We start from the raw sequence: 13958 nt of genomic DNA on the forward strand, positions 1-13958 counted from the left end.
GGAGGAGAGGGTGCCAGGAAGGGTGGGCACTATTAAAACACAATATGTGCATGTATGAAAAACGTCACAGTGAGCCAGGTCTGGTGGTGCATGCCTATGTATCCAGCAACTCAGGAGGCTAAGACAGTAGGATCACAAGTTTGAGGGTAGTCTCAGCAACTTATTGAGACCCTGTCTCAAAATAAAAAGGGCTGGGGGTATAGCTCAGTGTTAAAACACCTCTGGGTTTTATCTCCAGTACCACAAAAAGAAAGAAAGAAAGAAAATGTCATTGTGAAACCTGTTAATTTATATGATTAATATTGGTTAGTATGTATTTTTTTAAAAATTAGAAAAATTAGCTTGGTGTAGTGGTACATGCCTATAATTCCAGCTACTTGGGAGGCTGAGGCAGGAAGATCACAAGTTCAAGGCCAGCTTGTGCAACTTAGTGAGACCTTGTCTCAAAATAAAAAATAAAATGAGCTGGGAATTATCATGTGTGAGGCCTTGAATTCAGCTGACTTCACTGGTAATTCTACCAAACATTATTTATTTATTTATTAGTACTAGGGATTAAATTTAGTGGTGCTTAACCACTAAGCCATATCCTTAGTCCTTTTTATTTTTTATTTTGAAACAGCATCTCACTAAATTCCTAACCACTAAATTGCTGAGGCTGGTCTTGAACTTGTAATCCTCCACCTCAGCTTCCCAAGTCTATGGGATTACAGGTGTGTGCAACCACATCCAGTTCTACCAAACATTTGAAGAATTAATCCTTCATAAACTCTTACAAAAAAATTATGAATGAAGTTAATACTTCCAAACTCATTCTGTAAGGCTAATGTTACCCAAACCAGACAAAACACACACACACACACACACACAAATAAAACCACTGGGGCTGAGGGTATAGCTCAGTGATAGAACCCTTGTCTAACACACATGAGGCTCTTGGTTTTATCCCCACCACAAAAGGGGAAAAAAAGGAAAGAAAGCAAATCTATTAACCATTATCCCTTTAGATATAGTTCCAGAAATCTTTAATAAAATACTAGCAAGCCAAATGCAGCATTTTGTAAAAAGAATTATGCACCTTGACCAACTGGAATTCATCTCTGTTTAGAAACATTACATAACACAAAAATCAATCAGTGTAATATACTGTTAATAGAATAAACAACCAAAAAAAAAATGCACACTCATTTCAATAGTTACAGAAAAAAATATTTGACAGACTAGGTATGGTGGTGCATTCCTGTGATCCAAGCTACTCAGGAGGCCGAGGGAGGAGAATTGCAAGTTTGAAGCTACTTAAACTGTACAATTTAGGGAGATCCTGTCTCCCTAAGGGAATGTAGCTCACAAATAGAGTGCTTGCCTAGTATATGTAAGATTCTGGGTCCATTTCCTAGTACTCCACTTCCCACACAAACACAAAAGCATTTGACATGATAAAAGCTCTCATATGAACTAGAAGAGAACTTCCTCAATATGATAACAGTCATCTACAAAAAATCCATAGCAATATTATATTTAATGTTAAAAATCTCTGTTTTCCCACCATGATTAAGAAAAAAGACAGGTAAGATCTACCCCTTACCACTTCTATTCAGCTTTTTTTTAGAGGTACAGGCCAGGGCATTTAAGCAAGAAAAAGAAATAAAAGCCAACCAAATTGGAATGAACAGTAAAATTATGTCTGTAGATAACAATATCTTGTATATAGGAATCCTAAGGAATTGCATACACACAAAAATACTATTAGAACTAATAAGTTAAGCAAAGGTGTTAAGATATAAGATCAATATGCAAAATTAATTGTTTTTTATATACTGGCAATAAATAATCTAAAAATTAAGTTAAAATAATTTCATTTATAAATGCATAAAAAAAACCAAAATGCTGGCCAGGAATGGTGGTGCACACCTCCAATTCCAGCAATTTGGAAGGCTAAAGCAGGAGGATCAAAGGTTTGAGGTCAGCTTCAGCAATGTGGTGTGGCCCTACACAACTTAGCAAGACCCTGTCTTGAAATTTAAAAAAAGGGCTGGGGTGTAGCTCAGTGGTGGAGTACCCTGGGTTCATCCCCTGTACTAAAAACTTTAAATAAAATAAATAAATAAATAGATATATAAGACTTGTACATTATGAACTATAAGACTTCATTAAAGAAATTAAAGAAGACCTCAATAAAGTAGAAGATATATTTTCAGAAATTAGAAGGCTTAGCATTGGTAATATGAAGATAAGCGCCATGGCTCACATCTATAATCCTAGCAGGTCTGGAGACTGATGCAGGAGGATCTCAAGTCAAAGCCAGCCAGCCTCAGCAACTTAGCAAGGTCCTATGCTCTTAGTGAGACTCTGTTTCAAGAAATAAATAAATGAACAAACAAACCAACAAACAATTAAAAAGGGCTGGAAATGTGGCTCAGTTGGTTAAGTGCCCTGGGTTTAATTCCCAATACCGAAATAAAATTTTGATAATATAATATTCCTCAAATTGATTTACAGATTCAATATAATTCCTATCAAAATCCTAGCTGTGCTGTTTTTTTTAAATATGTTTGAGTTATTGATGGACCCTTACTTTATTTGCTTATTTATACACAGTGCTGAGAATCAAACCCAGTGCCTCACACATGTGAAGCAACGCTACAACTCCAGCCCCTAGCTGTCTTTTTTAATTTTTGTTTTTGGTAGTATTGGGGATGGGGATTGAACCCAGGGACTCACACATTTACTAAGCAAGAATTCTACCGCTGTGCTACATCCCCAGTCCCTTTTAAAATATTTTTTTTTTTGAGGTGGAGTCTCACTAAATTGCCCAGGCTAGCCTTGAATTTGCAATCCTTCTGCCTCTGCCTCCTGAAAAGCTGGGATTACAGGGGTGCCACCACACCCAGCTCTATCTGTATTTTATTGAGAAAATTGACAAACTGATTCTAAAATTCATAAGGAAATGCAAGGGACCCAGAACAGACAAAACTATTTTGAAAAAGTGGAATGAAATTGAAGGACATATGCTTCCTGATTCAAATCTTAGCACAAAGCTACAATAATGAAGACCATGCAGACTGATATAAAAAGAGACATATACATCAATGGAATAGAATTGAGAGTCCAGAAATAAACTTTCATATTGATTTGGCGGGGGTGGGGGGGTGGGGCGGTACTCAACCACTGAGTCACATCTCCAGCCCTTTTTGTATTTTATTTAAGGTTTCACTGAGTTGCTTAGTGCCTCACTGTTGCTGAGGCTGGCTTTGAACTCTAGATCCTCCTGCCTCAACCTCCTGAGCCATTGGCATTACAGGCATGCACCACTGTACCTAGATGGACCATTGATTTTTTTTAAGTTGTTGATAGACCTTTATTTTATTTATTTAAATGTGGTGCTGAGAATCGAATCCTGTGCCTCACACATGCCAGGCAAGTACACTACAGCTGAGCCCCAGCCCCAGCCCACTGATTTTTTTAAAAAATATTTCTTTTAGTTGTTGATAGACCTTTATTTTATTTATTTATATGCGGTGCTGAGACTCAAACCCAGTGCCTCACACACGCCAGGCAAGTGTGCTACTGCTGAGCCACAGCTCCAGCCCCTTGGACCATTCATTTTTGACAAGAGTGCTAAGACATTCTCATGGAGAAAAGAGTAGTATTCAACAATATTGTTGGAGCACCTGGATATCCACTTGCAAAAGAATGAACTTGGATTCCTACCTTGAACCATATACTTAAATTAACTCAAAGACCTTAAGACCTAAATATAAAAGCTGAAACTATACAACTCTTAGAAGAAAATATAAATGTAAGTCTTTATGTCATTGGATTAGGGAGTGGTTTCTTAGATATGACAACCAAACCTAAGTGACAAAAGAAAAAATAATAGATAAATTAGATTTCATCAAAATTTTAAAACTTTTGGGCCTGGGGATGTAGCTTTGGGGTAGAGTACTTGCCTAGCATGTATGAGGCCCTGGGGTTCAATTATCAGACATGGCGGGGGGGGGGGAACTAAAGCTTCAAAGGATGCTAATTCAAAAATTAATATTTCAAAGAATGTTATCCATCAAAGCCATAGCTGGGTGTGGTGTCACAGGTGTATAATCCTAGCAATTTGGGAGGCTGAAGCAGGAAGATTGCAAGTTTGAGGCCAAATTAGCAGGGCCCTATCTCAAAATAAAATAAAAAGGGTGGGGGATGAAGCTCAGTGGTAGAAGACCCTGGGTTCAATCCCCAGTAACAAACAAACAAACAAATAAAGAAAGAAAGAAAGAAATCTGGAGCCCTGGGTTCAATCCCTAGTAATCAATCAATCAATAATTTGGAATAAGCAAATCTACAGATATGGAAAGTAGATAAGTGGTTGCCAGGGGCTAAAGGAAGGGAAGATACTGTGTTATAGTCCAGCCTGTTGCTGATTTACTATGCATTCCTCAACAAAATTGTGGGCCTCTGCATACCTAAGTGAATTATATAGTAGCCAAAGATTAGAGGCATTTTAAATGCTCGTGATTATGGGCTGGGGATGTGGCTCAGGTGGTGGCGCGCTCCCCTGGCATGGATGCAGCCCGGGTTCGATCCTCAGCACCACATACAAACAAAGATGTTGTGTCTGCTGAAAACTAAAATGTAAATTAAAAAAAAAAAAAAACAGTGTTTTAAAAAAAAAAAAAAATGCTCGTGATTAGGGATGTATATGCATCCATACTATACAAAAAGATGGATTAATGCTTTTTTTCTGTACCTGGGATTGAACCCAGGGGTACTTAACACTGGGCCACATCCCTAGCCCATTTTTTGTATTTTATTTAGAGACAGGGTCTCACTGAGTAGCTGAGTGCCTCACCAAGTTGCTAAGCCTGGCTTTGAATTTTCAATCCTCCTGCCTCAGCTTCCTGAGTTGCTGGGATTACAGGCATGTGCCACCTCACCCAGTTGACTAATGCTTTTTTAAAGAATGAGGTATAGGGGCTAGGGTTGTGGCTCAGTGGTAGAACACTCACATAGCACTTGCAAGGCGCTGGGTTCAATCCTCAGCACCAAGTAAAAATAAAATAAACATATTGTGTCTAACTACAACTAAAAATATATATATTGAAAAAAAAAGAATGAGGTAGATATACAATACTTAATGTTTAGTATTAGATGCTATTAATCACTTTGATAAATGCTTTATTTAATCATAGCACTAACTCTCTGAAATATGAGTATAATTTTAGTTCATTTTGGAAGGCAGCACTAAGGTTAAATATACAGGAGGATCAGATTCAAACCAAAGTATTTTGACCTTAAGTTCATATTCTAGTCCAGTAGTTCTCAAAGCATGGCTTGGGAACTCCCAAGACCTTTCCAGGGTGTTCTGTACATTTAAGACTATTTTTATAATGCAAACATGTTACTTTTCTTTTTTACTCTTATTTTCTTATGATTATACAGGGAAGCTTTTGAAAGTCTATATGGCATAATTATATCATCACTCTATTTTTTAAATATTTGTTTTCAGCCAGACACAGTGGCTCACTTCTATAATCCCAGTGATTCGGGAGGATGAGGCAAAAGGATTACAAGTTCTAGCTGGATGCAGTGGTGCATACCTGTAATCTCAGCTACGTAGGAGGCTGAGGCAGGAGGATTGTAAGTTTGAAGCCAGCCTCAGCAATTTAGTGAGGCTCTAAGCAACTAGCAAGACTCTCTCAAAATACAAAAGACTGAGGATATGGCTCAGGGTTTAAGCACCCCTGGATTTAATTCCCAGTACCAAAAAAGGGGAGTAGTGTGCTAGGGGTGTAATTCAGTGGCAAAGTGCCCCTCGATTCAATCCCCAGTATTTAAAAAAAAAAAAATACCCTGCAAGATGAAAAAAGTGATGATGTTTCCTTTAGGCAAGAAAAAATAGGGTGGTTTAGTTGCATATTCTCTCTGTACATAAAATTCACAAAAAACATCTAATGGTGGTTTTCCCTAAGGTGGGGTACAAGGGAACCAGGAATGAGGGAGCAGGAAGATTTTTCATTGTATATACTTTAGTACTGGTGGCTATTTTTTTTTTTTGCTGTGTGTATATATTAACTTTTTACAAACACAGTTTAAACAGATAGCCATAAGGGAAATGGGAGGAGGGACCTAAATAAATAAATAGGGTAGTTAGCTATTTCTTCTGGCTTTGAAATTCAGTGGTTCATCTCTTAAAATCTGAGCCTGAACTTTGATGTAAGGATTAGTATTCTTGTTCTATCCACTCACAGGAATATAGGGAAAATAAAATACTAGATTTAAAAGTACTTTGAAAGGCATTAAAGCCTGGATGGGAGGATTTGAATGTTTCATTAATGAGTTCACTAATTTTCTTTTAAGTCTGTTTTGAGTCTCACAGATTGAAGGAGGATTGATGTACTATTTTGCAGCTAATAATATAAAAATGCCCTTTGTAAACATATTTCTGATTATTTCTCTTTTTATAGGATCAAGAAATGCAGAAATTACTATGAAATTCTGGGAGTTTCTCGAAATGCCAGTGACGAAGAGCTTAAGAAAGCTTATAGAAAACTTGCTCTGAAATTTCACCCTGACAAGAACTGTGCTCCAGGAGCAACAGATGCTTTCAAAGGTCTGATTCTGAGCTGATGCTGAATTTTTCCCTTGTTATGGTTTCTCATAGCCAGTTGTTTTCAACCTTCCCTGCAGTTGTTTTATAAGACCTTAAGCAGGTTTTTTTTCTTGCCACACTTCATAAGTAGTGATTATCAGCAAAGCTTTCTCCTGCCTTCATCCATGTAACCTTAATTTGATTTGAAAATAAAGTATTTGGTTTCATTTCCTTATTTTTGTGATACTGGGAATTGAACTCAGGTCCTCATACATGTTAGACAGGTTTTCTCTCATAGAGCTACATCCCCAGCCCTTTTTATTTTATTTTGAGACAGTGTCTTGGTAAGTTGCTGAGGCCAAGGGTTGCTAAGGCTGGCCTCAAATTGAAGATTCTCCTAACTCAGTTACTCAAGTCGCTGGGATTACATGTATGTGCCACCACACTTAGCTCAGGGAAAAAAAAAAATATTTTTTTTTAATTGTCAATGGATCTTTATTTACTTATATGCAGTGCTGAGAATCGAGCCTAGTGCCTCACACATGCTAGGCCAAGTGCTGTACCCCAGCCCTGAAATATATATATATATATATATATATATATATATATATATATATATATATTTTTTTTTTTTTTTTTTTTTTTTAAAGAGAGAGAGAGAGAGATTTTTTAATATTTATTTTTTAGTTCTCGGCAGACACAACATCTTTGTTTGTATGTGGTGCTGAGGATTGAACCCGGGCCACACGCATGCCTGGCGAGCGTGCTACCGCTTGAGCCACATCCCCAGCCCCAGAAATATATTCTTAAAAAAAATATTTTGGGTTTGGCAGAGTGATGCACACCTGTAATCCTAGTGACTTGGGAGGCTGAGGAAGGAGAATCCTAAATTCAAGGCCAGTCTGATTATTTATTTTTGTATTGTGGATTGAATCCAGGAATGTTTTTATGTTACTCAGGTACATCTCCAGTCTTTTATTTGAGAAAGGGGCCCCCTAAGTTGCAGAGGCCCTATGAAACTTAGTAAAAACCCAGTCTCAAAATAACAAAGGGCTGGAGGGGCTGGGCATATAGCTCAGTTGGGAGAGTGCTTGCCTCACATGCACAAAGCCATGGGTTCAATCCCTAGCACCACAAAAAAAAAAAAAAAAGAGGGAGCAGGGGGGGGGTTGGAGACTTATTTCAATGGTAAAGTACCCTGGTTTCAAACCCCAGTTTTGGGGGAAAACATTTTTTTTTTTTGGCCAACATATGAATAAAAATTTAAGAGCATGATTCACAATGAAGTCATTGATTAATGTAAGACTCATCAGTAGATGCTAAAACTATTGGATGATAGATTGTTGTTCCATGAACTTAAAGTTTTATCCCACAGAATACTTACTGATTACAAAGGGGAAAAATTCCTCTATAATGGAGAGACCTGGGTGTCACCACTACAACCAAGTAATCCAACTTAGCATTACTAATACTAGGACAGCCTAACATGATAGAGCACCTGTATGGTATCTTGTCAATTTTTTTTTTCCTTTTTTTGGTACTGGGGATTTAACAGGAGTGCTTACCCACTGTGCTACATTCCCCAGCCCTTTTTATTTTTTATTTTGGATAAGGATCCAAAAGGGTCTAGTTAAGTTACTTAGGACCTTGCTAAATTGCTGGGGCTGGTCTCAAACTTGCAATCCTCCTGCCTCAGCCTGCTGAGTCACTGGGATTACAAATGTGTGCTACTGTGTCCAACCAAGAACATATTTTTGATGCATGAGTGTTGGACAATTGGAAGACATTTCCCCAATATGTCTGAGACTTGCAGTGATTGGCAATCTGAACTGAGGCACTGGGTCCCAATTTCCAGGACAGCTATGATGATGTAAGAACTTTTTTATTTTATTTTATTTTTTTGGTGTTACTGGGGATTAAACCCAGGGCCTTTGCATGCTAGGCAAATGTACTCTACCAATGAGCTGCATTTCCAACCCTTTTAAAATTTTTTTATTTTATTTTTGAGACAGGGTCTCACTGAGTTGTCCAGGCTGGCCTCAAACTTATGATCCTTCTGCCCTAGCCTCCCCCAGTGGCCCACCAGGATCAGTTTCAAGTTTTTTTTTTTGGTATCAGGGATTGAACCCAGCGGCACTTAACCACTGAGCCACATCTCCAGTCCTCCCTAAATTGTTTAGGGCCTCGATAAGTTGCTGGAGCTGGCTTTGAACTTGGAGTCCTTCTCCCTCATCCTCCTTAGCTGCTGGGATTATAGGCAAGGGCCACTATGCCTGACAAGAATTGATTAAGAGTTAACTCTCACATCAGCAGTTTTTGTTTGTCTGATTTCAGCGTTGTTATTTCTGGCTTACCAAACTAGATCACAAGCTATCACAAGCACTTTGGGGAAATTTGCAGGCCAAAGATCCTCTCCTTGGGCCCTTGGAAAGTTGTCTAACAACAATCAACTCTGGGCTCCTCATTGCTACTGCTGTGATTACTCTCAACCACAGTAAAGACTGTGCTCATGTGCTTCTTCTTGGTTGCAGCAATAGGAAATGCCTTTGCGGTTCTGAGCAATCCTGATAAGAGACTCCGCTATGATGAATATGGAGATGAACAGGTGACTTTCACTGCACCTCAAGCCAGACCTTATAATTATTACAGGGACTTTGAAGCTGACATCACTCCAGAAGAGCTATTCAATGTCTTCTTTGGAGGCCATTTTCCTACAGGTTAGTAACCCAAAGCTATGATTCTTTTTTTTTTTTTTTTTTTGCCAGGAATTGAGGCCAGGATTGCTCTACCACTGACCTACATCCCCAGCCCTTTTTTTATGTTTCGTTTTGTTTAATTTTGAGATTTCTTTTTTTAAGGTGCCCAAGCTGGCCTTGAACTTGTAATCCTTCTGCCTCAGTCTCCCAAATCACTGGGATTATAGGTATGTGCCACTGCGCCTGACCAATGTTATGATTCTTAAAAATATTTCTTTATTTATGGCTTGTAACAAGCTCCTGTTTGAAGATCTAAATAAAAGGACAGTGGTTTGATGGGAACAACAGGAATTTCAAATCAGTTGCACAGGAATTTGAAGCAAATCTCAAGCCTCTAGTTGTGGATAATTTTGACCAGTATTTAGCATTTCTCATTATCTAGTTCCTCACCCCAAAAATGGGGCTGATCATAATGTCTTACTTTGCAAGTTGCTATGAGGATTAGATAAATATATTTAAGTGTTTTATAAATGAATAGAAAAAATACTATTATCATTATAAAAATAGCAGTTATAAATACATTAGAAAATTACCCCGTCAGTACATGGCTATAATTCCCACAACTCTGGAGGCTGAGGCCAGACAATTAGAAGTTTGAGGCCAGCCTCAGCAACTTAGTGAGACACTGAATAACCCGGTGAGACCCTATCTATCTCCAAATAAAAAGGGTTAGGGATATAACTTTGTGGCAAATCACCCCTGGGTTCAATCTCCAGTACACATACACAAAGACACAAAAAGCAAAAGAAAAGAACACAGGCCCAGTGGTATGTGCCAGCTACTCAGAAGGCTAAGACAGCAGGATCACCTAAGTGTACAGGTTCAAGAGTAGCTTAGAGCCAGGTGCAGTGGCACACACCTGTAATCCCAGCTAGTTCGACATCTTTCTGTTTCAAAGTGAAAAAACAAAAAGGGATTGGATATAGCTTGGTGGTAGAGTGCCACTGGGTTCCATCCCTGATTTTGCAAAAAAAAAAAAACTAGCCAGGAACATAGCAAGATCCCATCTCTAAAAAACAAAAAAGATTGACCAATGAGCATCCAATTCAGTGTTAAAATGTTTTAAAAAGTATCTTCTAAGTGTGTTAGAAATTGAGATAATTCAATATCCAGGAAATAAATGGAAAAATTTTTGTGGTACCAGTGACACAATCTGATTTTAGTCACAAAAGTAGTCCTAGGATTCATGGCCCAAATGTACTTTCTCTCTCTCAGAGCCTTGCAGTGTTCTCTCCCTTATTAGTTGCAAAAGACTATTTAAACCAAGTCAGAAGAGCTAAGCACCATTTGTCTCCAGCTGACTTATGTCTTACCTATTCTCTTCTACTGGGTAAAATAGGGCAATACTGTATCCTTAAAGAACCTAGTTTGGAGTAAATATCTTGCAAGAAAGGAATGTTTGCCATATCCTCTATTAAGTGGCTATTTTCTTTCTTTTCCAGGAAATATTCATATGTTTTCAAATGTGACAGATGACACTCACTATTATCGACGGCGGCATCGACATGAGAAAACACAGACACGGAAAGAAGAGGAAGACGATAAACCTCAGGTGCCTAGGGAAGAAAGGAGAGCTGCTGCTCATAAACAGTTGTACTGAGCCCACCTTTATTGTGCATGATCAAGTTCTAGAAGTTAAACTTGAGATATGTTGCCAAAGTATCCTTTAGGAAAGCAGAGGCAATAGTGTGAAGAGCTGAATCATTGGCCCAAGTAGGCCAGAATGGTAACCCCATCCTGCCCACCTAGTTTTTGTGACTCTCCCAGTATTTCAGACTCTGCCAGTATTTCAGTCTTCCTATGGGGATGGTTTCTTCTTCTTCTTCTTTCTTCTTTCTTCTTCTTCTTTCTTCTTTCTTCTTCCTTCCAGGGACTGAACCCAGGGGCACTTAATCACTGAGCCACATCCCCAGCCCTTTTTATTTTGAGACAGGGTCTCATAAATTGCTTAGGGCCTTGCTAAGTTGCTGAGTTTGGCTTTGAACTTGCAGCCCTCCTGCCATAGCCTCCTGAGCTGCTGGGATTATAGGCATGTGTCACCAAACCTGGCAAGGAGGTTTTTTGTTTTTTTTTAATTCTTTTACACAATACCTTTATTTTTATTTATTTATTTATTTATTTATTTATTTATTTATTTATTTATTTATTTTTATGTGTTGCTGAGGATCAAACCCAGTGCCTCTCATGTGCTAGGCAAGCGCTCTGCCGCTGAGCTACAGCCCCAGCCCCGTGGCGCTATATCTTGATCAAGGTTTTCATGACTACAGAAAATAGGACCCTCTGAAATATGCAGAACTAGTCAGGAGTGGTGGCACATGCCTGTAATCCCAGCAATTCAGGAGGCTGAGACAGGAGAATTGCCAATTCAGTGCTAGCCAGGGAAATTTAACAAGATTCTTTTTTTTTTTTTTTTTAAAGAGAGAGAGAGAGAAATACTTATTTTTTAGTTTTCGGCAGACACAACATCTTTTGTTTGTATGTGGTGCTGAGGATCCAACCCGGGCCGCACGCATGCCAGGCGAGCGCGCCACCGCTTGAGCCACATCCCCAGCCCCTAACAAGATTCTATCTCAGAATAAAAAGAGCTGGAAATATGACTCAGTGGTGAAATATCCCTGTATTTAATCCCCAGTACTGCAACAAGCAAAAAAATTAAATTAAATTAAAAAGGATGGTAATATAGTTACCATAATAATGGTAGAGTGCCCTTGAGTTAACTCCCAGTACTACAAAAAAACAAAACAAACAAAAAAACAGAACTAAGAGTTCAAGGAAGTCTCATGAAATTCAATGGCAAGAAGCACAGCTGGGCCTCCTGACAGATAGGAACCACGAACTGGGTGCTGGCAGGCTTCCAGGCAGTTAAGCTCACCATAATTTTTAAATTTTTTTTTTTTTTTGTACTGGTGATTAACCCCACAAGCACTTTGTCACTGAGCTACATCCCAGCCCTTTTTATTTTTTATTTTGAGACAGGATCTCGCTAAATTGCTTAGGGTCTTGCTAAGTTGCTGAAACTATCCTTGAACTTGAAATCCTTCTTCCTCAGTCTCCTGAGTCTCTAGAATTACAGGCATGCATCACCACACCCGGCTCACCATGTTTTTTTAGGGCCAAATTATCTCCAGTTTTCCCACCACTCTACCTCTCTTTTGTTCTTTCTAGCAGTCTAACTTGTTCTACTTCCCCTTTCAAATGGCTGGTTCACAGCTTGTAAGAGTGAGTATGTATCCTTTTTTCAAATGCCTAGCAGCAAAGGGTGATGAATCTCAACCCCAAATTCCCCCCAAGGAGGAAGAATGTGGTTATCCCTGCTAGAGTTAGATGTCTCCCAGTTCAGTCAGCTGTGGCCAAGGCAAGAGTTGCCTCATATTAATATGGCTTCTAAAGTCCCAGCACTGTGAGAGTCACAGTCTGGGAAGACCTTAGTTAGAGGTGTCTGCTTCATTGGTCTAGGGCTGCAGGAAGATTGCTCGGAGTCAGTCCAGTTTGTGGGTAGGCCTCCTTCATCCTTCTCAGCAAAGAGTATAAATAAGGTTGCATGGTACCTCTCAGTTGCTGGTACAGCCTTGCCAGAAAAGCCTTGGGCATTATGGACTCTGTGCAGTGCTTTGATAATTTGTATTTTCTTTGAGACTTCTTTGCATTTGTATTTTTTTATATTGAGAAAGGAAACTTCTACTAAATATTTTTTTCTTTATTTTTAGACCACGTATTCTGCATTTATTCAGTTACTTCCAGTTCTTGTGATTGTGATTGTATCTGTCATTACTCAGCTGCTGGCTGCTAATCCTCCATATAGTCTATTCTATAAATCGTAAGTCAAATACTTATAAATCTTCTTTAATAATAGTCTGGTGAATGAAAGTCTTGAAGGTTTTCTGATATATTACTAACGCTTTGTTTCACCTTTCACTGTAGAAAACACTGATTTTATATTTAAAGTAGTAATAGTGCAGACTCAAATGCTGTAAGCAGTCTCACGTGTGCCTTATGAGATAGAGTTTGTTGTTCTACAGTGACATCATCTGGTCAGCTGCAGAACAGCAACCAGTGGTTTCTGAAGGATCAATAGAATTCTGAAGAGTTCTATTGAAGAAAGTCCTTCTCTCACCATGGTGGAGTTAGAAAGGACACTAATGAACTTGTAATAGAGTTACTGGACATTTGCAGCCTGGGGGGATAGTAACTTGGACCCGATGATGATTTTCAACTTAAAAAATTACAAGAAGGGGATATTTATTTATTATTATTATTTTTAAATATTTGGGGGGAATATTTATTCACATAATTTTGTTTAATACATTTTTAAGAAAGGGATATTTATTGATATCACATTTGTTTTTGCCAAAAATGTAGAGAATCAGGATGCTTGTTAATGCATATAGATTATAAACTCTTAATAGGAAAATTTTATTTCTTCAATTAACTATTATTGTTATCATTGCAGTGCTAAGGCTTGAACCCAGGGCCTCACACTTGTTGGGCAAGCTCTCTATCACTGAGCTATACCCTCAACCCTAATTATTTTGATTAATTTAGCTCTCCAAGTTAGGTCCTTAGACCAGCATCATCAGAATCAACTGGCAACATATTAAAATGGCAAACTTAGCTAGGCGTAT

At 38.5% G+C, this 13958-nt stretch overlaps 1 protein-coding gene across 1 annotated transcript in view; it reads left to right on the top strand.

The window, feature by feature from the left end:
* Positions 1–13958, top strand: part of Dnajc18 (DnaJ heat shock protein family (Hsp40) member C18) — a 30430-nt gene that overhangs the window by 3978 nt on the left and 12494 nt on the right. Inside the window, exons 3-6 of the mRNA XM_027927991.2 lie at positions 6456–6601; positions 9112–9297; positions 10779–10888; positions 13044–13153. Coding sequence (XP_027783792.1) covers positions 6456–6601; positions 9112–9297; positions 10779–10888; positions 13044–13153 — 552 coding nt within the window. The remainder of the gene's footprint in view (positions 1–6455; positions 6602–9111; positions 9298–10778; positions 10889–13043; positions 13154–13958) is intronic.

Source organism: Marmota flaviventris, chromosome 5 (assembly GCF_047511675.1).
Source record: "Marmota flaviventris isolate mMarFla1 chromosome 5, mMarFla1.hap1, whole genome shotgun sequence".
NCBI classification, from domain to species: Eukaryota; Metazoa; Chordata; class Mammalia; order Rodentia; family Sciuridae; genus Marmota; species Marmota flaviventris.